Source organism: Heterodontus francisci, chromosome 9 (assembly GCF_036365525.1).
Source record: "Heterodontus francisci isolate sHetFra1 chromosome 9, sHetFra1.hap1, whole genome shotgun sequence".
Lineage (NCBI taxonomy): Eukaryota > Metazoa > Chordata > Chondrichthyes > Heterodontiformes > Heterodontidae > Heterodontus > Heterodontus francisci.
The window spans coordinates 101,737,192-101,760,476 of NC_090379.1; the positions used below are offsets into that span (position 1 = coordinate 101,737,192).

Sequence of the window (23,285 nt, forward strand, 5' to 3'; positions counted from 1 at the left end):
AGAAATCAACAAGCGCATGGGTAAGGCTTCCACTGCTATGTTCAGACTGGCCAAGAGAGTGTGGGAAAATGGCGCACTGACACGGAACACAAAAGTCCGAGTGTATCAGGCCTGTGTCCTCAGTACCTTGCTCTACGGCAGCGAGGCCTGGACAACGTATGCCAGCCAAGAGCGACGTCTCAATTCATTCCATCTTCGCTGCCTTCGGAGAATACTTGGCATCAGGTGGCAGGACTATATCTCCAACACAGAAGTCCTTGAAGCGGCCAACATCCCCAGCTTATACACACTACTGAGTCAGCGGCGCTTGAGATGGCTTGGCCATGTGAGCCGCATGGAAGATGGCAGGATCCCCAAAGACACATTGTACAGCGAGCTCGCCACTGGTATCAGACCCACCGGCCGTCCATGTCTCCGTTATAAAGACGTCTGCAAACGCGACATGAAATCGTGTGACATTGATCACAAGTCGTGGGAGTCAGTTGCCAGCATTCGCCAGAGCTGGCGGGCAGCCATAAAGACAGGGCTAAATTGTGGCGAGTCGAAGAGACTTAGTAGTTGGCAGGAAAAAAGACAGAGGCGCAAGCGGAGAGCCAACTGTGCAACAGCCCCAACAAACAAATTTCTCTGCAGCACCTGTGGAAGAGCCTGTTACTCCAGAATTGGCCTTTATAGCCACTCCAGGCGCTGCTTCACAAACCACTGACCACCTCCAGGCGCGTATCCATTGTCTCTCGAGATAAGGAGGCCCAAAAGAACTCAGAGAACTGCCTGAAATAAAAAAAACTGTATCTGGAATAGGAACTGAGTAGCCCATTCAGGCCTGTTCTGAAATTCTGTTGGAAGTCAATCATCTCTGTCCTAGGACATCACTGCACCAACCAACTGCAGGCGGGAGTCAGTGTAAGCAACAGCGGGCGGGAGTCAGTGGAACCAACCAACAGCGGGCGGGAGTCAGTGTAACAAAAATAAAGTGTACAAAATCATGAGAGGTATAGACAGGGTGGATAGCAAGAAGCTTTTGCCCAGAGTGGGGGATTCAATTACTAGGGGTCACGAGTTCAAAGTGAGAGGGGAAAAGTTTAGGGGGGATATGCGTGGAAATTTCTTTACGCAGAGGGTGGTGGGTGCCTGGAACGCATTTCCAGCGGAGGTGGTAGACGCGGGCACGATAGCGTCTTTTAAGATGTATCTAGACAGATACATGAATGGGCAGGAAGCAAAGAGATACAGACCCTTAGAAAATAGGCGACATGTTTAGATAGAGGATCTGGATCGGCGCAGGCTTGGAGGGCCGAAGGGCCTGTTCCTGTACTGTAATTTTCTTTGTTCTCTTTGTTCTTTAAATCCTCAGGGTAGTGTCCTAGGCCCAACCATCTTCAGCTGCTTCATCAATGACTTTCCTTCCATCATAAGGTCAGAAGTGGGGATGTTCCCTGATGATTGCACAATGTTCAGTACCATTCGCGACTCCTCAGATACTGAAGCAGCTCATGTCCATATGCGCGAGAGCTGGACAACATCCAGGCTTGGGCTGATAAGTGGCAAGTAACATTCGTGCCACACACATGTCAAGCAATGACCATCTCAAAGAAGAGAGAATCTAACCATCTCCCCTTGATGTTCAATGGCATTACCATTGCTGAATTCCCCACTATCAGCATCCTGGGGGTCACCATTGACCAGAAACTTAACTGGATCAGCCACATAAATGCTGTAGCAACAAGAGCAGGTCAGAGGCTGAGAATTTTGCACCGAGTAACTCACTTTCTGTCTCCCCAATGCCTGTCCATCATCCACAAGGCACAAGTCAGGAGTATGATGAATACTCTCCACTTGACTGGATGCTCCAACAACACTCAAGAAGCTCAACACCATCCAGGACAAAGCAGCCCTCTTGACTGGCACTCCATCCACCAGCTTCAACATTCACTCCCTCCACTACAGATGCACAGTGGCAGCAGTGTGTACCATCTACAAGGTGTACTGCAGCAACTCACTGAGGCTCCTTCGACAACATCTTCCAAACCCGCGACCTCTACCACCTAGAAGCACAAGGGCAGTAGATGCGTGGGAACGTCACCACCTGCAAGTTCCTCTCCAAGCCACATACCATTCTGACTTGGAACAATATTGCCGTTCCTTCACTGTCACTGGTTCAAAATCCTAGAACTCCCTTAACAGCACTGCTGGTGTACCTATACCCTAATGACTGCAGCGGTTCAAGAAAGCAGCTCACCACCACCTTCTCAGGGGCAATTCGGGATGGGCAATAAATGCTGGCCCAGCCAGTGATGCCCACATCCCATGAAGTAATAAAAAAAGAGGAATTATAAATGAACTCTAACGCTGTGGTGTCCATTACTTCTTTGGGGACAATGCCTAAAAGATCACGGACACTGATCAACAGCAACATCTGGTGGCAGATATCAAGCAGTGCAAGAATACAGTACATATTTAAACCCAGGGCTCTCACTGCATTGTGTTACTGTGAATCTAAAGCACAGACACAGGTCTTTCAGCCCAACTGGTGTACGCCATGGTTCATGCTCCACATGAGCCTTCTCTCACCCCTCTTCATGTAAACGTATCAGTATACGTTTCTATTCTTTTCTGCCTCGTGCTTATCTAGTTTCCCCTTAAATACATCTATGCTACTTTTCTCAACAACTCTTTTGGATAACAAGTTCCACATTCTTATCATACTTCGGGTAAAGAAGTTCCTCCTGAATTTTCTTTTGGATTTTTCAGTGACTATCTTATATTTATGACCTCTAGTTTGGACTCGCCTGCATTTTTTGTACCTTAAAGACCTCCATCAGATCACCCCCTAAGCCACCTTCTTTTCTACAGAAAAGAACTCCAGCCTGTTCAGTCTTTCCTAATAAGTGTATTCTCTCAGTTCTGGTATCATTCACTGAATCATCATCTGCACTTTCTCCAACTAATCTGGTATTGGATGACTGGACAGTCCAGTTTTTAAGTGGAACATCTGGAAATTTCTACACGCAAATAGTCTAATTTAATATAAAGATAAAAGCCCACACTTCGCAGTTAATTATGCCTCTTACTGTCTGGAGGGATTAATTGTTTGGGTTTCAATTGCGTTTTCGTCGGAAGGAAAGACTTCATCCAAGCCCTTGGCTACCCACTTCTCCATGCCCAAATTTGGATTGCAGTAAGTGGCAACCTTAAACATGTGTTGACTAAGAGCCTGATTTTTTTTTTAATTCATTCATGGGATGCAGGTGTCGCTGGCTGGGCCTGCATTTATTGCCCATCCCCAATTGCCCTCGAGAAGGTGGTGGTGAGCTGCCTTCTTGATTGACCCAGCGACAGTGAAGGAATGATGATATAGTTCCAAGTCAGGATGGTGTATGGCTTGGAGGGGAACTTGCAGGTGGTGGTGTTCATAGATCATAGAATGATACAGCACAGAAGGAGGCCATTCAGCCCATCGTGCCTGTTCTGGCTCTTTGAAAGAGCTGTATAATATAACCCCACTCTCCTGTCCTTTTCCCATAGTCTGGCAAATCTTACCAATTTTGAAAGTTACTATTGAATTTACTTCCACCATCCTTTCAGGTAGTGAATTCCAAATAACAAGTCGATGCATATCTTTTTTCCCTCATGTTGTCTCTGGTTCTTTTGCCAATTACCTTCAATCAGTGTCATCTGCTTACCGACCCTTTTGACACTGGAAACAGTTTCTCCTTATTAAGAGGGTTGTAGGGCTGGAGGAGGTCACAGAGATAGGGAGGGGTGAGGATGGAGGAGGGAATTAAACAAAAGGATGAGAATTTTAAAGGCTGAAGCCACCAGGCATCTTCCCCAGGACAAAATACATGTTCCCACGCATCTGCTGCCCTTGTCATTCTAGGTGGTAGAGGTTGCTGGTTTGGAAGATGCCGAAGGAGCCTCAGTGAGTTGCTGCAGTGCATCTAGTAGATGGTACACACTGCTGCCACTGTGCATCGGTAGTGAAGGGAGTGAATGTTGAAGCTGGTGGATGGGGAGGCAATCAAGTGGGCTGCTTTGTCCTGGATGGAGTTGAGCTTCTTGTGTGTTGTTGGAGCTGCACCCATCTAGGCAAGTGGAGAGCATTCCATCACACTCCTGACTTACGCCTTGTAGTTGGTGGACAGGCTTCGGGGAGACAGGAGGTGAGTTACTCCCCACAGAAATCCTAGCCTCTGACCTGCTCTTGTAGCCACATTATTCATGTGGCTGGTCCAGTTCAGTTTCTGCGCAATGGTAACCCCTAGGATGTTGATAGTGGCAAATTCAGCAATGGTAATAACATTGAATATCAAGGGGAGATGGTTAGATTCTCTCTTGTTGGTCATTGCCTGGCACTTGTGTCGCACGAATGTTACTTGCCACTTATCAGCCCAAGCCTGGATGCTGTCCAGGTCTTGCTGCATCTGGACACGGACTACCTCAGTATTTGAGGAGCTGTGAATGGTGCCGAACATTGTGCAATCATCAGTGAACATCCCCACTTCTGACCTATGATGGAGGGAAGGTCATTGAAGAAGCAGCTCGTTTTGTAATCCCTCCATAGCCTTGCAGTCTTCTCCAGCCATATTTCAACACAGAATCCTACAGAAAAGGAGGAAAACATTTGGCCTATCGTGCATGTGCTGGCTCTTTGAAAGAGCTATCCAATTAGCCTAACTTCACTGCTCTTTCCCCATAGCTATGTAACTTTTCCTTTTCAAGTATATATCGAAGAAACTTTTGAAAGTTGCTACTGAATATGCTTGCTTCATCCTTTTAGGTAATGCATGCCAGAAAACATTCATCCACCACTGCTCTTTCAACATTATTTGCCTGTAGGCACTGTTTCACCCAAGGCTCCCCTGCTGTTTAGAAACGTATTCCAAAGTCCTTAAGAATTACCACTTTCTGCTTTGCTACCAAAAGCCTATAAACTTTCACTCTTTAACCATACTTTCATCTTTCTAATTTTGCGACTCTCTCCCTCCTGTTTGGCTTTCCCTCTCTTCTTCCACCCTGCAAATGATGTCGAATATTGCACAAATGAGAGTTCTTCTTGAAGATACAGAACACTACAGTTCATTTTTGACCTTGCTTCAGTGGTGAGAGCTTTTCTTTTCAGTCAGGAGGATCGTTTAAAAATACTGTAGCTTATGCCCAAAACAACACTCGTTTCTTACAGGACTGGATGGCTCCTTGGTCTGGCTTCTCAAGCTGTGGATGCTGCCAATTTCAGTCTGAGAGCTGGAGTGTGACAAGCCTTCAAAGTAGGGTCTGCAAAGCAACAATCAGATGATCAGACATTGGATAAAGCCAATGAAGCACTTACAATACAACTCCAATAACTTAAAGATATGGTACATTCAAAATTACACAGATGGTCTTAGATTTACAAAATAACGGCCAGTGAACTACATATTTTGCTGGAATTTCTTTTAACACCTTTAAATTGCAATCAGCTTCAAAATGTTGACTACCTGATCCACATCTTGTAACCTTCTATAACAGGAGTGCCTCGCAAACTACACAATGCTCTGCAGTGTGATTTCTTCCCCTGTATTCCCAACTCCACCTGTGAACTAATTTGGCAAACTGATGGTTTGGCAATCACAGCAGTTGCTCACCTCGCCCTGATAGCAGGAAGTGAGACAGCATTCAGCAAGAGCAGGTACTGCAGGTTGTGGGAAGCATAAAGAAGTGACTAGTGAGCCAGCCCTACACATTAAAATGTCACCCAGAAAGTATTATGTGAAAGGACATTTTCATAAAGCATCATTTGAATAGTAATTGGAGTGCAGAACTGAAACTCTATGGACCATGGAGGTGCTGTTTGGCTGATGGATAAATATTGGCCAGGACAGGAAGATGAACTTCCTTGTCTTCTTCCAATAGTACTGTGAGATCATTTACATCCAGCTTAGCAGGCAGACATCTGAAAGACAGCACCTCTAGCAATACAGCATTCCTTCAGTACTGCACTATCATGCCAGCCTCCATTATGTCCCTTTCCCATGGCACCTTTGCATGCAAATGCAGGAGATGCAACACCTGCCCTATTACCTCCTCTCTCCTCACCGTTCAAGGCCCCATGTGAAATAGCGATTTACGCGTACTTCACAAAATCGTTACAACACAGAAGGCGGCCATTCGGCTCATCATGTCTGCACCGGCTCTCCGACTGAGCAATTCACTTAATGCCATTCCCCGCCTTCTCCCCGTAACCCAGCACATTTTTCCTTTCAGATAACGGTCTAATTACCTTTTGAATGCCTCGATTGAACCTGCCTCCACCATACCTTCAGGCAGTGCATTCCAGACCTTAACCACTTGCTGCATGAAAAAGTTTATCCTCATGTCACTTTTGCTTCTTTTGTCAATCACTTTAAATCTGTGCCCTCTCGTTCTCGATCCTTTCACGAGTGTGAACAGTTTCTCTTTATCTACCCTGTCCAGACCCCTCATGATTTTGAATACTTCTATCAAATCACCTCTTAGCCTTCTCGTCTCCAAGGAAAACAGTCCCAACTTCTCCGATCTATCTTCATAATTGAAATTCCTCATCCCTGGAATAATTCTCGGGAATCTTTTCTGTACTTTCTCCAATGCCTTCATATCTTTTCTAAAGTGCGGCACCCAGAACTGGACACAATACTCCAGCTGAGGCCAAACTAGTGTCTTGTGCAAGTTCAGCAGAACCTCCTTGCTCTTGAACGTCATGCCCCTATTAATAAAGCCAAGGATACTGTATGCTTTATTAACTGTTCTCTCAAACTATCCTGCCACCTTCAATGACTTATGCACATATACACACAGGTCCCTCTGCTCTTGCATCCCCTTTAGAATTGTACCCTTTATGTTTAGTTTAGAGATACAGTAGTTGGCAGGAAAAAAGACAGAGGCGCAAGGGGAGAGCCAACTGTGCAACAGCCCCAACAAACAAATTTCTCTGCAGCACCTGTGGAAGAGCCTGTCACTCCAGAATTGGCCTTTATAGCCACTCCAGGCGCTGCTTCACAAACCACTGACCACCTCCAGGCGCGTATCCATTGTCTCTCGAGATAAGGAGGCCCAAAAGAAGAAAAGAAAGAAAGAAAGAGATACAGCACTGAAACAAGCCCTTCGGCCCACCGAGTCTGTGCCGACCATCAACCACCCATTTATACTAATACTACACTAATCCCATATTCCAACCACATCCCCACCTGTCCCTATATTTCCCTACCACCTACCTACACTAGGGGCAATTGCTAATGGCCAACTGACCTATCAACCTGCAAGTCTTTTGGCTGTGGGAGGAAACCGGAGCACCCGGAGGAAACCCACGCAAACACAGGGAGAACTTGCAAACTCCGCACAGGCAGTACCCAGAATTGAACCCGGGTCACTGGAGCTGTGAGGCTGCAGTGCTAACCACTGCACCACTGTGCCGTCCATGTCTCTCCATGTTCTTGCTACCAAAATGAATCACTTCACATTTCTCCGCATTGAACTTCATCTGCCACGTGTCCGTTCATTCCACCAACTTGCCTATGTCCTTTTGAAGTTCTACACAATGCTCCTCACAGTTCACAATGCTTCCAATTTTCGTATCATCTGCAAATTTAGAAATCGTGCCTTGTACACCAAGGTCTAGATCATTAATATGTATCAGGAAGTGCAAGGGGCCCAACACTGACCCCTGGGGAACTCCACTACAAACCTTCCTCCAGGCGGAAGAACATTCACTAATGACGACTCTCTGTTTCCTGGTACACAGCCAATTTCGTATCACAGACTTTCCCTTTTGTTCTTTTTCCACCCTCCCCTCTTTCACTTGCTTAAAATCTATTACATTTCTAACTTTTCCCAGTTCTGATGAAACATCACTGACCAGAAATATTGACTGTGTTTCTCTCACTACAGATGCTGCCTGACCTGCTGAGTATTTCCAGCATCTTGTTTTTATTTCAGATTCTGCAGTATTTTGCTTTTGTATTTGTATTTAATTCAATGGCACCAGTCTTCTAGGGATGCCCGCCTTGAAGAGGTTCTGCTCTGCCCTTAGACAGGATTTCTTTTTGTCTTTTTTACCTTGTTCACCTTCATTGATTTCTATTTCCCTTCTTGTGTTTGATCAGGTACCTGCCAAAACTCTCTTTCACAGCCACATCTGTTTCGTCAGCAACTGACTCCAGCTCAAACTTTTTCGATGTGAATTCCAACTGAAATTACCCTTCGTATTTCGGATCCACCCATGATTACAAAGATCTAAACATTCAGCATTCCTCGAACTGCTGCTCTCACTGCATCCTGAGATCCACACTCAATGCCATGCTCCAACAACATGCACGCTCTCAACCTCTCTCTTCAGCAGCATCGATTCACGATCTCAAAGCTGTCCTGGTCTGCAGTTTTATTTCATCCTTCATCTCATCCAACGCTTTAACAAAAACGTTTTATCTTCCTTTCAGGTGTGAAGGATCACAATCTTCAAAGACTCATGAATACCAACACCCCTCTGGATCCTTCTTCCCCTTCATTTCCCTCTGACCCTATCCCTTCTTCTAATCTTACTCCTTGCCATTATTCACAATATCCTCCAACCTTTTCTTCTCTGACTCTGAACAATCTGTCCTTAGCAAAGGCCCCAGCTTCATCCTCTTATGCCCCCACCTCAATGAATTTTGAGCTCAGCACATTGCTGAGCTCTTCTTCCATCGCCTTTGTCTCCCCGCCACTTCTTTGGCCAGGAATACTGCCACCCTTTTACTCATCTCCAGTACTCTCCCTCCACCTGTACCCCTGCCTCTGGCTTCTTACCCTTTCTTGATCTATTCATTGAGAACTGCCGGCATGACATCGGCTGTCTCAATTTCTTTGCTACCCTCACTCACTCTAACCTGTCTCCCTCTGAACTTGCAGCAGTCCGTTCTCTTAGATCCAATCGTAACATTGCCATCAAACCTGCTGACAGGCTGTTGTTGTCTGGCATACCGACCTCTACCTTGCAGAGGCCAAACGCCAACTTTCCGACACTTCCTCCTACCTCCTCCTGGACCATGACCCCATCACTGAACATCAAACCATTGTCTCCAGGTCTGTTATTGACCTCATCTCCTCTGGAGTTCTTCCCTCCAACCTCATAGTCCCCTAAGCCCATACAGCCTTCTTCCACCTCCTTCTCAAGATCCACAAACAGGACTGCCCTGGTAAACCTCTCATTTCAGTCCTTTCCTACCCCACTGAATTGATTTCTTCCTATCACGAGTCTTATTTTTTCTCCCCTGTCCCGTCTCTTCCAACCCTCATGACCCTTCCAATGCTCTCCGCACTTTTAACAGTTTCCAATTTCCTGACTCTAACCATGGACGTCCAATCTCTCTACACCTCCATCCCCCACCAGGAGTCTGAGAGCTCTCCATTTCTTCCCTGAACAGAGGCCCAACAGGTCTCCATCTACCACCACCCTCCTCCGCCTGATTGAACAACTTCTCTTTTAACTCCACACACTTCCTCCAAATAAAAGGTGTTGCTATGGGTCCCCCCCCCCCCGCCCCATGGGTCCTAACTGTGCCTGCCTTTTTGTGGGATATGTGAAACATTTCCTGTTCCAGTCCTTCTTGGGACTCCTCCCTCGCCTCTTTTTTCCAGTACATTGATGACTGTATTGGTGTCATTTCCTGCTCTCATCCTGAACTGGAAGATTTCATCAACTTTGCTTCCAATTTCCACCATTCGTTCACCTGCACATGGTCCATCTCTGACTCTTCGCTTCCCTTCCTTGACTTCTCTGTTTCCATTTCTGGGGATAGGCCATCAACCAATATTCACGATCAGCACTGACTCCCACAGCTATCTCAACTACACTTCCTCACACCATGCTTCCTTTAAGGACACCATCCGTTCTCCCAGTTTCTCCAACTCTGCCACATTTGTTCTGAAAATGCAACTTTCCATATCAGCGCTTCTGATATGTCCTCCTATTTCCTCAACCAAGGATTCCACCCCACTGTTATTGACAGGGCCCTCAACTATGTCCTTACCATTTCCCACACTTCTGCTCTCACCCCTTCCCCTCACTCTCACAATTGAAATAGGGTTCCTTTGTCCTCACCTTCCACCCAATCAGCCTCCGTATTCAACGGATCATCCTATGCCATTTCCACCACCCCCAGCGCGCTGCCACTACCAAACACATCTTCCCCTACCCTCTCCTCTCAGCATTCTGAAGGGACCATTCCCTCCGTGATGCCCTGGTTCACTCCTCAGTTACCACACTTTCTATGACACATTTCCATGTATCCACAGGAGATCCAACACTTGCCCTTTTACCTCCTCATTGCCCAAGGCCCAAACATGCCTTCCAGGTGAAACAGTGATTTGTGTGTACTTCTTTCAATTTAGCATACTGTATTCGCTGCTCATAATGCAGGCACTGGGCAAGCCAAATGCAGAGTGGGTGCCTGCTCTGCAGAACATCTCTGTTCAGTTTGCAAGAACGATCCCAAGCTTCCAGTTGCCTGTCATTTTAATTCTCCACCTTGCTCTCAAACTGACCTCTCTGCCCTTGGCCTCCAGCAGTGTTCCAAAGGAACTCCATTTAAGCTCGAGGAACAGAACCTTATCTTTTGATTAGGCACTTGACAGCCTTCCAGACTCAAAACGGAGTTTTATCATTTCAGGCCATAATTACTGCCCCCATTTTGTTTCCTTTTTTTCTTTGTAAGTTTCAGTTTACTCTCATTTTTCTCTTATTTTTGCTTCAGATGGAAGCTGTTCATCATTCTGCCATTCACACCTCCTCTGGACATAACTTTTGTTTCTTTACTTGTCCCATTACTGCTCTCATTAGCCCTGCATCACCAACCCTTTTGTCATTTAATCTCTCCTGTCTTCCACCCAATTACAGACCTTCCCTTTTGTTCTTTTTCCACCCCTTTCCCTTTCACTTGCTTAAAACCTACAACATTTCAAATTTAACCCAGTTCTGAAGAAAGGTCATTGACATGAAACGTTAACTCTTTCTCTCTCCACAGATGCTGCCTGGCCTGCTGAGTATTTCTAGCATTTTCTGTTTTATTCCATTATGTGGTGGATTAGGGCTTGAACCCACAACCCTTGGATGAGCAAAACAATTGTCTTGATGCTGATAATTTTACAAAAGCAAAATACTGAAAATGCTGGAAGTGTGAAATAAAAACAGAAATTGCTGAAAATAGTCAGCAGGCCAGGCAGAATCTGTGCAGAATGAAACAAAACTAACATTTCAGGCCCATGACCTTTTGTCAGAACAGATGTCAAAGGTTTTAAGCAAGTACAGAGGCAGGGAAGGTGTGTGAAATGAAAGTACAAGAGGGAAGATCTGTGACAGGGTGGAAGGTAGGAGCGATGATAGAGCAAGGCAAGGCAAAAGGAGATGGCAATGAGACAAATAAAGAAACAAAAGATGGATCCAGAGGAAGTGTAAACGGCAATGGTAGAATCATTACCAACAGCTGCTGTCTGAAAAAGGGGGTGGGTGGGGGTGGCGGCAGACGTTCTAATCTGAAATTGTTCAACTCAATGTTGAGTCATGAAGGCTGTAAATTACCTAATTGAAAAGTGAGGTGCTGTTCCTCCAGCTTGCATTGAGCTTCATTAGAATAAGATAGGAGGTCGAGGACAGAAGATCGGGACAGGAGAGGGACAGGGAATTACAATGACAGGTGACCGGAAGCTTGGGGACACGTTTGCGGACTGAACAGGGGTGTTACGTAAATCGGTTACCCAATCTGCATTTGCTCCCCTTCTCCTCACCTTCCACCCCATAAGCCCCAACATTCAACGGATTATCCCCCACCATTTCCAGCATGATACCACCAAACACTTCTTCCTCTCCCCTTTTAGCATTCTCCTTGATATTCTGATCCACTCCTCAGTCACCCCAATACCTCCTCCCCTTCCCATGCAAACACAAGAGATGCAACACGTTCCCATTTACTGCCTCCCTTCCCAACATCCGGGAACCCAAACACTTCTTCCAGGCGAAACAGTGATTCACTTGTACTTTTTTTCAATTTATTATACAGTAGTCGCTGCTCACAATGTGGTCTTCTCTACACTGGAAAGACCAAATGCAGATTGGGTGACCACTTTGCAGAAAGCCTCCTTCAGTCTGCAAGTATGACCCCGAGCTTCCATTCTCCTGTCATTTTAATTCTCCGTCCTACTTCCACTATGACCTCTTTGTCCTCGGCCTCCTGCACTGTCCAATGAAGCTCAGCGCAAGCTCGAGGACCTGTACCTCACCCTTCGATTAGTAACTTTACAGTCTTCTGGACTCAACAATTTCAGATTATAATCTCTGCCCCCATTTTTTCAGACAGCAGCTGTTGGTAATGATTCTGCAATTCCCATTTACGATTCCTCTAGGTCCATCATTTGTTTCTTTTCTTGCCCCATTACCATCTCCTTTTGTCTTGCATTATCATCCCTTTTATTATTTCTCAGCTGCCTTCCACCCTATCATAGACCTTCCCTTTTGTTCTTTATCCCCTCCTGACTTGCTTAAAATCTGTTACATCTGAAAATTTTTACAGGTGTGTGACAACATGGCTCAGTGGTAGCACTCTTGACTCAAAGCCTGAAGGTTGTGGTTTTAAGTCCAACTCGAGACTTGAGTATAAAGTCTCTGCACTCTAAGAGGGCAGTTCTCCCTAGTGTTCTGACCAAGACTTATCCCTAACTAACACCTAAAAAGAGATGACCTGGTCATTATCACACTGCTGTTTGTGGTACAATGTGCAAATTAGCTTTTTTATTCGTTCATGGGATGTGTGCGCCGCTAGCTAGGCCAGCATTTGTTGCCCATCCCTAATTGCACTTGAAAAGGTGCTGGTGAACTGCCACCTTGAACTGCTGCAGGCCATGTGGCATAGGTTCACCTACTGCAGGGAATTCCAGGTTTTTGATCCAGCAACAGTGAACAAACGCCGACACAGTTCCAAGTCAGGAAGGTGTGTGGCTTGGAGAGGAACTTGCAGGTGGTGTGTGCCCATGCTTCTGCTGCCCTTGTCCTTCTAGATGGTTTTGGAAGGTGTTGTTGAAGGAGTCTTAGAAATTTGCTGCAGTGCCTCCTGTATATGGTACATACGGCTGACATTGTGTGCCAGTGGTGAAGGGGGTGAATGTTTAAGGTGGTGGATTGGGTGCCGATCAAGTGGGCTGTTTTGTCCTGCATGGTTTTGAGCTTCTTGAGTGTTGTTGGAGCTCCACTCATCCAGGCAATTGGAGAGCATTCCATCACACTCCAGACTTGTGCCTTATAGATTGGGAGTCAGGAGATGAGTTACTTGCTGCAGAATTCCCAGCCTCTGACCTGCTCTTGTAGCCAGAGTATTTATATGGCTGGTCAACAATGCCCCCCAGGATGTTGATAGTGGGAGATTCAACAATGGTATAGCCACTGAACGTCAAGGGGAGATGGCTAGATTCTCACTTGTTGGAGATGGTCATTGCCTGGCACTTAAGTGACAAGTAACATCCGCACCACATATCAGTCCAAGCCTGGATGTTGTCCAGGTCTTGCTGCACACAGGCACAGACTGCTTCAGTATCTGAAGAGTCGCGAATGGTACTGAACATTATGCAATCATCAGCTAACATCCTCACTTCTTTTTTATTTTATTTTTTATTTAGAGATACAGCACTGAAACAGGCCCTTCGGCCCACCAAGTCTGTGCCGACCAACAACCACCCATTTATACTAACCCTCCAGTAATCCCATATTCCCTACCTATACTAGGGGCAATTTACAATGGCCAATTTACCTATCACCTGCAAGTCTTTCGGATGTGGGAGGAAACCGGAGCACCCGGCGAAAACCCACGCATACAGGGAGAACTTGCAAACTCCGCACAGGCAGTACCCAGAATCGAACCCGGGTCCCTGGAGCTGTGAGGCTGCGGTGCTAACCACTGCGCCACTGTGCCGCCCATGTTCTGACCTTATGTTGGAGGGAAGGGCATTGATGATACAGCTGAGGATAGTTGGGCCAAGGACATTACACTGAGGAACTCCTACAGTGATGTCCTGGGACTGATATGATTGGCCTCCAATAACCACAACTATTTCACTTTGTGCTAAGTATGATTCCAATCAGTGGAGAGCTTCTCTCGATTCCCATTGACTTCGGTTTTGCTCGGGCTCCTTGATGCCACCCTCAGTCAAATGCTGCCTTGATGTCAAGGGCAGTTACTCTCACTTCACCATGTTTGGACCAAGCCTGTAATGAGGCTTGGAGCTGGCAGAACCCAAACTGAGCATCAGTGAAAAGGTTACTGCCGAATAATAGCACTGTCCATGATAGTCATCAGCAAAATGATGGAAGGTGAGAGTGGACTGATGGGGCGGCAATTGGTCGGATTGAATTTGTCCTGCTTTTAGTGGACAGGACATACCTGAGCAATTTTCCACATTGTTGGGTAGATGCCAGTGTTGTAACTGCACTGGAACAGCTTGACTGCGGGGGTGGGTGGGGACACTAGTTCAGGAGCACAAGTCTTCAATATTACAGCTGGGATGTTGTCAGGGCCCACAGCCTTTGCTGTATCCCTAGCATTTAACTGTTTTTTGATATCACATGGAGTGAATCGAATTGGTTCAAGACTGACATCTGCGATGCTGGGGACCTTCAGGAAGAGGCCGAGATGGATCATCCACTTGGCACTTCTTGCTGAAGATGGCTGCTAAGGTTTCAGCCTTGTCCTTTGCACTGACATGCTGGGCTCCCCTATTGTTGAGGATGGGAAATGAGCTGCCACGTTTTCAACAGTGACTACACTTCAAAAGTTCTTAATTAACTGCAAAGCGCTTTGGGACATCCCTAAAGTCATAAAAGGCACTATACAAATGCAGGTCTTCCTTTCTTTTGATTAAATTATATTTTTAAAAGAAGTACATTTAATATGGAAATGTTGTGCATCTGATTAGTCAAAAGACAAGTTTTTCTATTGCAAAGCTCTGACTCAACCCTAAAGAAGAAGATGTAACTACTTATAACCTGCAAGCAGGGTAACAGGGTAAAGCAACAATGTGTGACAAATGCCCTCCGTACTTGAGCTTTGGTTTTGGAGTGCTAAGGACACTGCCGTCATCATCCATGTCAGGTCCACTGTCGCTGGGATTCTCCACATCCAAGCTGTCATACAGCAGGTCCAGGTCCTCCTCCACCTCCTGCACATTGTCTGTCGGGTCCTGCTCCGAGTCGAGGACCTACAAACAATTCACACAGAGTTTCTATTGCTGAGTTGCTCCTATAAACCATTTGCCCATTTCTCTCCCTTAGCTTGTGAGCGCAAAAGAACATTTAAAGAAAGAATTTGACTTATTCAGTCACTCATAATGGTCCTGATAATTCTGCACGCAAATTGTTTTTTTTAAAACAAGCACATTTAATATAGGAATGCTGTTCATCTGATTCGTCATGAGACAACATTTTTTAGTTTTCTGTAACAAACCTTTGGCTCAACCCTAATGAGACAATGCAGATGCCAGAGCTCCTCTGAAGGTCCAGCGAGTTTATCTGGTGAATAACCAGTCCCTATATGCCATGAATATTCCAACCTTGGTCTATGCTGAGTTGGTTGATGTCAGCTAGCTTGGCAATAGGGGTGTTATAACTGGGTTCAGTGCCTTTAGGTCAGGAAGAAAAAAAATCAGCTACAGTTAGGTCAAAATCCTCCAAAATCTCTTGTATTTAATCTTCTGGCTCCTGATCACTTTGCAGTAGCCCATGATGGAGGAGCATGTATGAGTATTAGGTGAAGGCAAGGACAGGTTTGGGCTCAGCTGTGGTAGGATACCCTGCCAACAATGGCAGTCAAGACTCAAAGAACAACAATTTGGGAGAGTTACCAGAGGGCAAACAATGACCGCAGCATCATACCTTGGTGAGCAGACAACAACTTCAGGAACAAAGATAAAAAGTTCCATTTCTAATCTACATTGAATCGGTTAATGCCAACCAGGGTTGTGAAAGGCTAGGAAAGTAGTCTTTGCACCCATGGACTATAAAAAATGGAGGGAATCAGAGCTCCAACTCCTACTCACTAATGAGTAACTCCTACTAAAATGTATGTAGACATCAAAACCATCTTGTCTTTCACCATCCCCCCCAACAAATAATTTACCAATCTGTTCTGTGGAAATGTCCTTTGGTTGAAATCTATCATAATAGAAGGATTACTTTGTTTTGTATGCATACCCCACAATGTTGCATCCCATTAAAAATATAAAAGTGCCAGTCAGCATACCTCATCTGAAACCTTGAACCTTCGTAGTAATGCAACTACTTTCTGCTTGAAGTTCTGTTGCTGGAAGGAAAAAATAGTTAACTATTAACTCTTTCAGGATCACAGTCAAGCATCTTTCTCACAATAAAGAAGCCATGAAGAGCAATGCAAACTCAAAAAGCCTGTGTATATTATTAACCATAACCATCTAGTGTATTAAGCCATGGTGAACTAGATTAACACATTGTTCCTTCACCTCTAGGACCTACTTCATAGTTTGCTGAAATTCTCTGCTCGCTATTGACTATAAGATGTATATGTGTTTCAGCCAATCTCAAGATAGCCTCAATTGGCAAAAAATGCCCATCATGTGGCATTAAATGGTATGAAATTAGCAATTTCACTCAAAGTCCACAAAAACAAGTAGTATGGGAATTATATTTCACTGATTCAATATTTGGTAGAGTTCCACCATGTATGTAACATGCTATGCCTGCTTTGGTAGCGCTTTCTAGGCAGTGTGGAGTTAGATTTACCCCAAGTCTAACTGATCTGGTAGTGCTCGATAGGGAATGTGGATGGATTTTGACTGAGTACTCAGCACATGGATGCGTGCACACATATGGACACAGGAGCTCGCACACAGACAAACATGCCCATATATGAATGCATGGGTCATGATGCCTGAACATGCATGTGTGCATACTCATTTCATACATCTAAAAACATCAAGAGGAAAATGTTGTCAAATAAACTGCACTAACCCTTGTGATTGAGGTTGTTCTTACAATTGTCCTCCGTTGCTTTTTTGGCTTACCCATATCATATTCATCATCATCCATATCCTGCAAAAAGTGAAAACAAAGTAACTGCCTTATGTTTCCCAAGACACAGCACACCAGGCATATTTCTTAGCAAGGACCACCTTGCTTTCCCCTTTCAACAACATCACTGTCAGCCTGTCACTATTCCAGCTTGGACAATGAAAGACAACACATTCATGCATTTTAAGCATGCTGGGAAACTCCAGCCCAACATATATATTCTTCATATATGACCATACACACTAAATTATATTTTCTTGTTAATTCTGTGCTTACTGCAGGGCTATAGTACTGCAGCACTGGGAACAGAATAAATTTCCTACTTTTGCACTTGACATTAGTCACAAATGCTCCCTGGGTAGCTACAGCACAGCAGGATACAGTGTAATGGTCCTTCTAACGCACAAACTTAGATGGCCATGCTTGTTGCAGTGTGAAAATTTCCCTTAAGGTATACTTTCCAACCAGTACTTGTCCTGTACGAATGCTTCAGAAACAGCTTCCAACTTAATCAGTGGTTGATTAACGGCTGTGTTAAGCATTAGTTTGGAAACAGCACAGGCAAGAAATTATACCCATGATCTCTGAGTGAGATTGTCTATTTAGCTGGAACCTGTGCTGTGGAGCTCTTCCTACTGGTTCGTACTAACTTACAATCATTTAATGCATAGCCCTTAAAAACCCAGCAGAGAGGAGATTTCCAGTCTAACAGTCTTGGGTAGATTTGAACTTAGGGTCCTAAGGTTGAAAAATGTGAATGCAAAGCAAGTCCCATCACTCCCAAAATCACCATGTCAGATTACCAAAGCACTGTACTGCCAAGCCTTGTATAATTCTAAAAATTTCACAATTGATCAGAAACCAAGCTGCAAACACTAGATACGAACAACCTGCTTATAACACTCAAATCCCATTATGTCAAGATCCGCAACCTCTTTCAAATCCCTCCATGTCCTTGTCCAAATTCCTCTATGATCTCTTGACCCATGTGTCCCTACATCTCTCTCTACTCCTCCAGAATCATTTTACTCCTCCTTCCTAGGTCTCTGCTCTTTTCCTCACTCCTTTCTATCCTCGAGCTCCCCAAACATCCTGCATTCCAGCTTGCCATCTCCTTCTCTGCTTTCAAAAGCTTCTCTTCAACTGGGCTTTCATCCAGCCCATAATTTTCCCTCCACCCTGGAAAGCTATCAGAGGAGTCTTCTCAAGCACAATGAAGAAAAATGTAAGAAAACTTTAAGTTGCTCCAAAACCAAAGCTCAAGTATGGAGGAAATTTGTCACATATTGTTGCTTTACCCTGTTACCCTGCTTGCAGGTTATAAGTAGTTACATCTACTTCATTAGGGTTGAGTCAGAGCTTTGCAATAGAAAAACATGTCTTTTGACGAATCAGATGTACAACATTTCTGTATTAAATGTACTTGTTTTAAATATATAATTTAATCAAAAGAACAGAAGCCTTGCTTATATATAGTGCCTTTTATGACTCTAGGGATGTCCCAAAGCGCTTTGCAGCTAATTAAGAACTTTTGAAGTGTAGTCACTGTTGAAAATGTGGCTGCTCATTTCCCATCCTCAAAATGATGGGGGAGCCCAGCATGTCAGTGCAAAAGACAAGGCTGAAACCTTAGCAACCATCTTCAGTGAGAAGTGCCAAGTGATCCATCTTGGCCTCCTCCTGAAGGTTGTACGTAGAGCAAAATCAGCAAAGTCAAGAAGATTGTAAAGATTGTAACTGGTGCCCGGTCATTGAGAGCTTATTTATTGTGATAACATCTCATCACAATGCAGGAATATCCAACTGTTTGACAAACATGTCAACACTGGACAAGGTGCCAATTCCAAATCCGCCTACCGTAGAGCCCAGGAGTTCCTACTGGTACCGAACTGGACAGTGCAATCCAGTAATTTCTAAACTGTAAGATGCATTTTAGACATTTTTTTTTAAATGAATAGCCTCTATTGCACCTACTCTTGTGTCAGATGACATGGAGAACACTAGTAAAGAGTTTTGGTTCACTCTTACCAGAAGAGAAAACACTGGATGTTCCACACATAGCTTGATTTCTGAGAGGCAATTGACTATATATGATTACACCCTTCCGTACAGCTCCTACTCGGCTTTATTCTAACAAAGCTCCTATCCTCCGACGCCAGTAACCTGCCCTTATTCAGCACAACCCTACGCAGCTCTTGCGTGCCATCACCCATGCTTGTTACTCCACAGCAGTGGTACCACCCTGCTCTACCCTGATCCTGCCTTGCCCTAACCAGAACCTATCCTGCCACACTCCTAACAAGTACCTACCCTTTGGACCCAAGCAGAAACATTTGTGAACATTTCCAGTGTTACATACTTGTCCTTGGACTGCATCATCACTGGCTTCCTGCTCAGAAGAAAAACTTTCATACTCTTCCTCTGAGTAATTATCTGTGAAATAACAGAAAGATGCCTTAAATTGTAAATCTGTGGCTCATGCGTACACAACAGAACTTATGATGCGAGAAGCAGGACAGCCTAATAAATTAAGCTCTTCACAGAATTTCTGTGCTTTCAGCCAAGTAGAAATTGTGCATGGTAAAAATGGCATGGAAAATCAGGGATTTCCTAGGATTATTCAATTCAAAGAGTGATGTTTTGCAGCGAGATGGTTTTTAAGACTTTAACATTGTGCACTGTTCTCTAAGATGCAGCAGAAACCAATTTAATGAGGTGCTCCCTGGTGCTTGTGTCAGTAAATGCACCAAGCTGTCAAATTATACATAGGATGAAGGTAGGATATGTGATAAATGTAACATGCTTGAGGGGAACAGGTCATTTTATTTATTTATTTAGAGATACAGCACTGAAACAGGCCCTTCGGCCCACCGAGTCTGTGCCGACCAACAACCACCCATTTGTACCAACCCTACAGTAATCCCATATTCCCTATCACCTACCTACACTAGGGGCAATTTATAATGGCCAATTTACCTATCACCTGCAAGTCTTTGGATGTGGGAGGAAACCGGAGCACCCGGCGAAAACCCACGCAGACATAGGGAGAACTTGCAAACTCCGCACAGGCAGTACCCAGAATCGAACCCGGGTCCCTGGAGCTGTGAGGCTGCGGTGCTAACCACTGCGCCGCCCTATAGTTTGGACCTATAGTTCCCAAAGCTCTCCATCATCTCATTTCTATTTGTTGTAGGTTAACTTATACAGAATGATTGCCATGATTAGTCAACAACTCGATTATCATTGTATCATCTAACAGCATGTTAGAAGGCAAACTAAATGGACCCTGGTCTTTCCTCACATTGCAATTCCTAGGATTTCTGGTTTGCATTGCACTAGCTTATCTCAGCCAGGATGGCAGTGCGGGTGGTACAGTTTTCCTCATGCTTGTGAACTTGGGGTAGGGTTGGAGAAAGGGGGTGAGCAGGGGCAGAAGTAAGGAAATCAGTCTATGTTGACATCCCAAATCCCAAGCCAATGATGGCTGCTGGTGAGTGCAGGAGCAGATCCAGCTGACACCAGTTAGCCTTCTGATATCTGCTGCCTAGTTTCACATTATGGAGCAGCACTTGGGCAAGGTATTGAAGGGCAACTGAAAATGTAACCCATTGTTGATCAACATCTTAAAGGAGGAAGGACAAAATTAGGGTGAAAAAAAAATAGAGATCTTCTAAAATAGAAGGTAATAAACTAAGCTAAAACTGAACACAAAAACTAAACATCTCCCAAAAAAATTTATGCAACTACCTTAATTATATACCCACTGCATCAGTCCATATTGAGCTTGGATACATACTCAAACAAGCCAGGCTTGGTGACAACTCCCAATGTTAATAACTGTTCTGTGAGGGAGACAACAGGGAGCAGCACCTGATGTGTATGGTAACTCAGTTACCATCCAAAAGGCCTCACTTGGATGCACTATCATTTTTCAATCCTCTCTAACTACAGGCACGGTGGCAGAGGACTGCTAAAATTGTAGCGTTGTTAGGAGCAGGAGTAGGCCATTCGGCCCGTCAAGCCTGCTCCGCCATTCAATTAGAATATGGCTGATCATCTACCTCAACGCTTCTTTCCCACGTTATCCCCATATCTTTTGATGGCATTAGTATCTAGATATCTACTGATTTCTGTCTTCAACATACTCAACAATTGAGCTTCCATGGCCCTCTGGGGTAGAGAATTCCAAAGATTCACCACTCTGAGTGAAGAAATTTCTCCTCATCTCAGTCTCAAAATGACCTACCCCTCATGATGAGACTACGTCCCCTGGTTCTAGACTCACCAGCCAGGGGAAACATCCTATCTCTGTCCACCCTGAAACAGCCTGTAAGAATTTTCTAAGTTTCAATGAGATCATCTCTCATTCTTCGAAACTTTGGAGAAATGGTGTGAAAGTTGCCCTTTTTTATATTTTTCTATTTTTTATTATTTTTAACCATGTGCCTGTGTTTTTCATGTGGACAGAGATGCTCATTATTCTGCCATTAACACTCTGGACGAATGCTTTGTCTTTCACCTTTGCCTTTGTCCCATGACAGCTTTGTTATTTAATCTCTCCTGCCCTCTGCCCTATCACACATCTTCCCTTTTGTTCTCTTTCCCACCAAACTCCACCCCTGCCACTTCACTTTCTTAAAACCTAATTCTTTTCTAACCTTTGCCAGTTCTGACGAAAGGTCACAGACCTGAAATATTAACTCTACTTCTCTCTCCTCAGATTCTGCCTGACCTGCTGAGTTTTTTCCAGCACTTTCTGTTTTTATTTCAATTTTCAGCATCTGCAGAATTTTACTTTTATGATATTAGGAAGGATGACTTGCAGAAGCATCTTAAAAGGAGAGAAAGGAGGAGTGGCAGAGAGATAATTACCACGTTTAGGGACTAGGCACTAGCTAAAGGCTCATCTGCCAGTATTGAAGGAAACTGATCTCCCTTGCAATGTTTGTATTTTTTGGTGCTGTTTGGAAACTGTTTGGCAATGTAATTTTTACAGATTTTTATGAATAAAGTATATTTTGGAAATAAAAAAAAAGTCTGCCAATGTGTAGATCCCCAGTACGCAAACTCCAAGTGTCACTACGTGCTGAGGTTCTATCTGTCCCCGGTGTTGCGAAGGATGGGCCTGGTCACATTGCCGCGGAACGCTCCATGCAGTTGGGCGGTGCCGTACCACCTATCCTTCGTGGAGCAGTTTCTGCAGGAAAACACCTTTGACCACCGGTCCATCAGGCAGTGGTCTGCACGGAATGTCCTCAAGGCCCTACGGGAAAAGGAAACGGTGGATCCTGTCGGATGGTTCCCCGAGCAGACCGTCAAAGTCATTTGGCGGAATGCCTCATCACCAGAACTTTCAAACAAGCACCAAGACGTAGCTTGGCTGGTGGTGAGAAGGGCCCTCCCCATTAGATCCTTCATGCACACCCGAAGTCTCGCCCCCTCCGCACAGTGCCCCCGCGTTGGCTGTGGTGGGGAAGAGACAGTCGCCCACCTCCTCCTGGAATGTGCCTTTGCAAAGCAGGTGTGGAAAGAGATGCAGTGGTTTTTGTCAAGGTTCATCCCAAGCAGCTCTGTAACACAGGAGTCTGTGCTCTACGGGCTGTTCCCAGGGACGCACACCGAGACAAACATCAACTGCTGCTGGAGGACTATCAATTCGGTGAAAGACGCCCTTTGGTCTGCCCGAAATTTGCTGGTCTTCCAGCGCAAAGAGTTGTCCACCACCGAATGTTGCAGACTGGCACTTTCCAAGGTCCAGGACTACGTGCTGAGGGACGCACTAAAGCTTGGGGCAGCCGCAGCAAAGGCTCAATGGGGAAAGACCACAGTGTAAGGTCCCCCCACCAAGCTGAACTGAGGGGCTGGATCCATGGGAAACCCCTCTAACTGTATCGGGAAAATTTTGTGTGCTGTAAATGTAAAAATGTATATGGCATGACAATGAAATGGAAGGGTTGTGAGGCAACTCATGATTGTATAGAAGGACACTGATCACCTTTGCACTTTGTATTTTTTGACTTGATGCTGTTTTAAACTGTTTGGGGAATGTAATTTTTATAGATTTTTATGAATAAAGTATATTTTGGAAATAAAAATTTTTTTTAAAAATCTGTCAATGATAACGTGATAAAATTGGGTATACACAAAAAGCCAGACTGTAGAGATCTCAGAGGGCTGTAGGGATGGAGGAGGTCAGAGATAAGGAGGGGCA

The 23,285-nt window shown here is 44.9% G+C and overlaps 1 protein-coding gene across 7 annotated transcripts in view; it reads right to left on the reverse strand.

The window, feature by feature from the left end:
- Positions 1-23,285, reverse strand: part of pacs2 (phosphofurin acidic cluster sorting protein 2) — a 348,015-nt gene that overhangs the window by 97,512 nt on the left and 227,218 nt on the right. For all 7 annotated transcript variants that reach the window (XM_068039606.1, XM_068039604.1, XM_068039603.1 and 4 more), the window contains 5 exons: positions 19,434-19,507; positions 17,015-17,095; positions 16,272-16,331; positions 15,074-15,231; positions 5,181-5,274 (listed from right to left, as the gene is read on the reverse strand). In XM_068039606.1, coding sequence (XP_067895707.1) covers positions 5,181-5,274; positions 15,074-15,231; positions 16,272-16,331; positions 17,015-17,095; positions 19,434-19,507 — 467 coding nt within the window. The remainder of the gene's footprint in view (positions 1-5,180; positions 5,275-15,073; positions 15,232-16,271; positions 16,332-17,014; positions 17,096-19,433; positions 19,508-23,285) is intronic.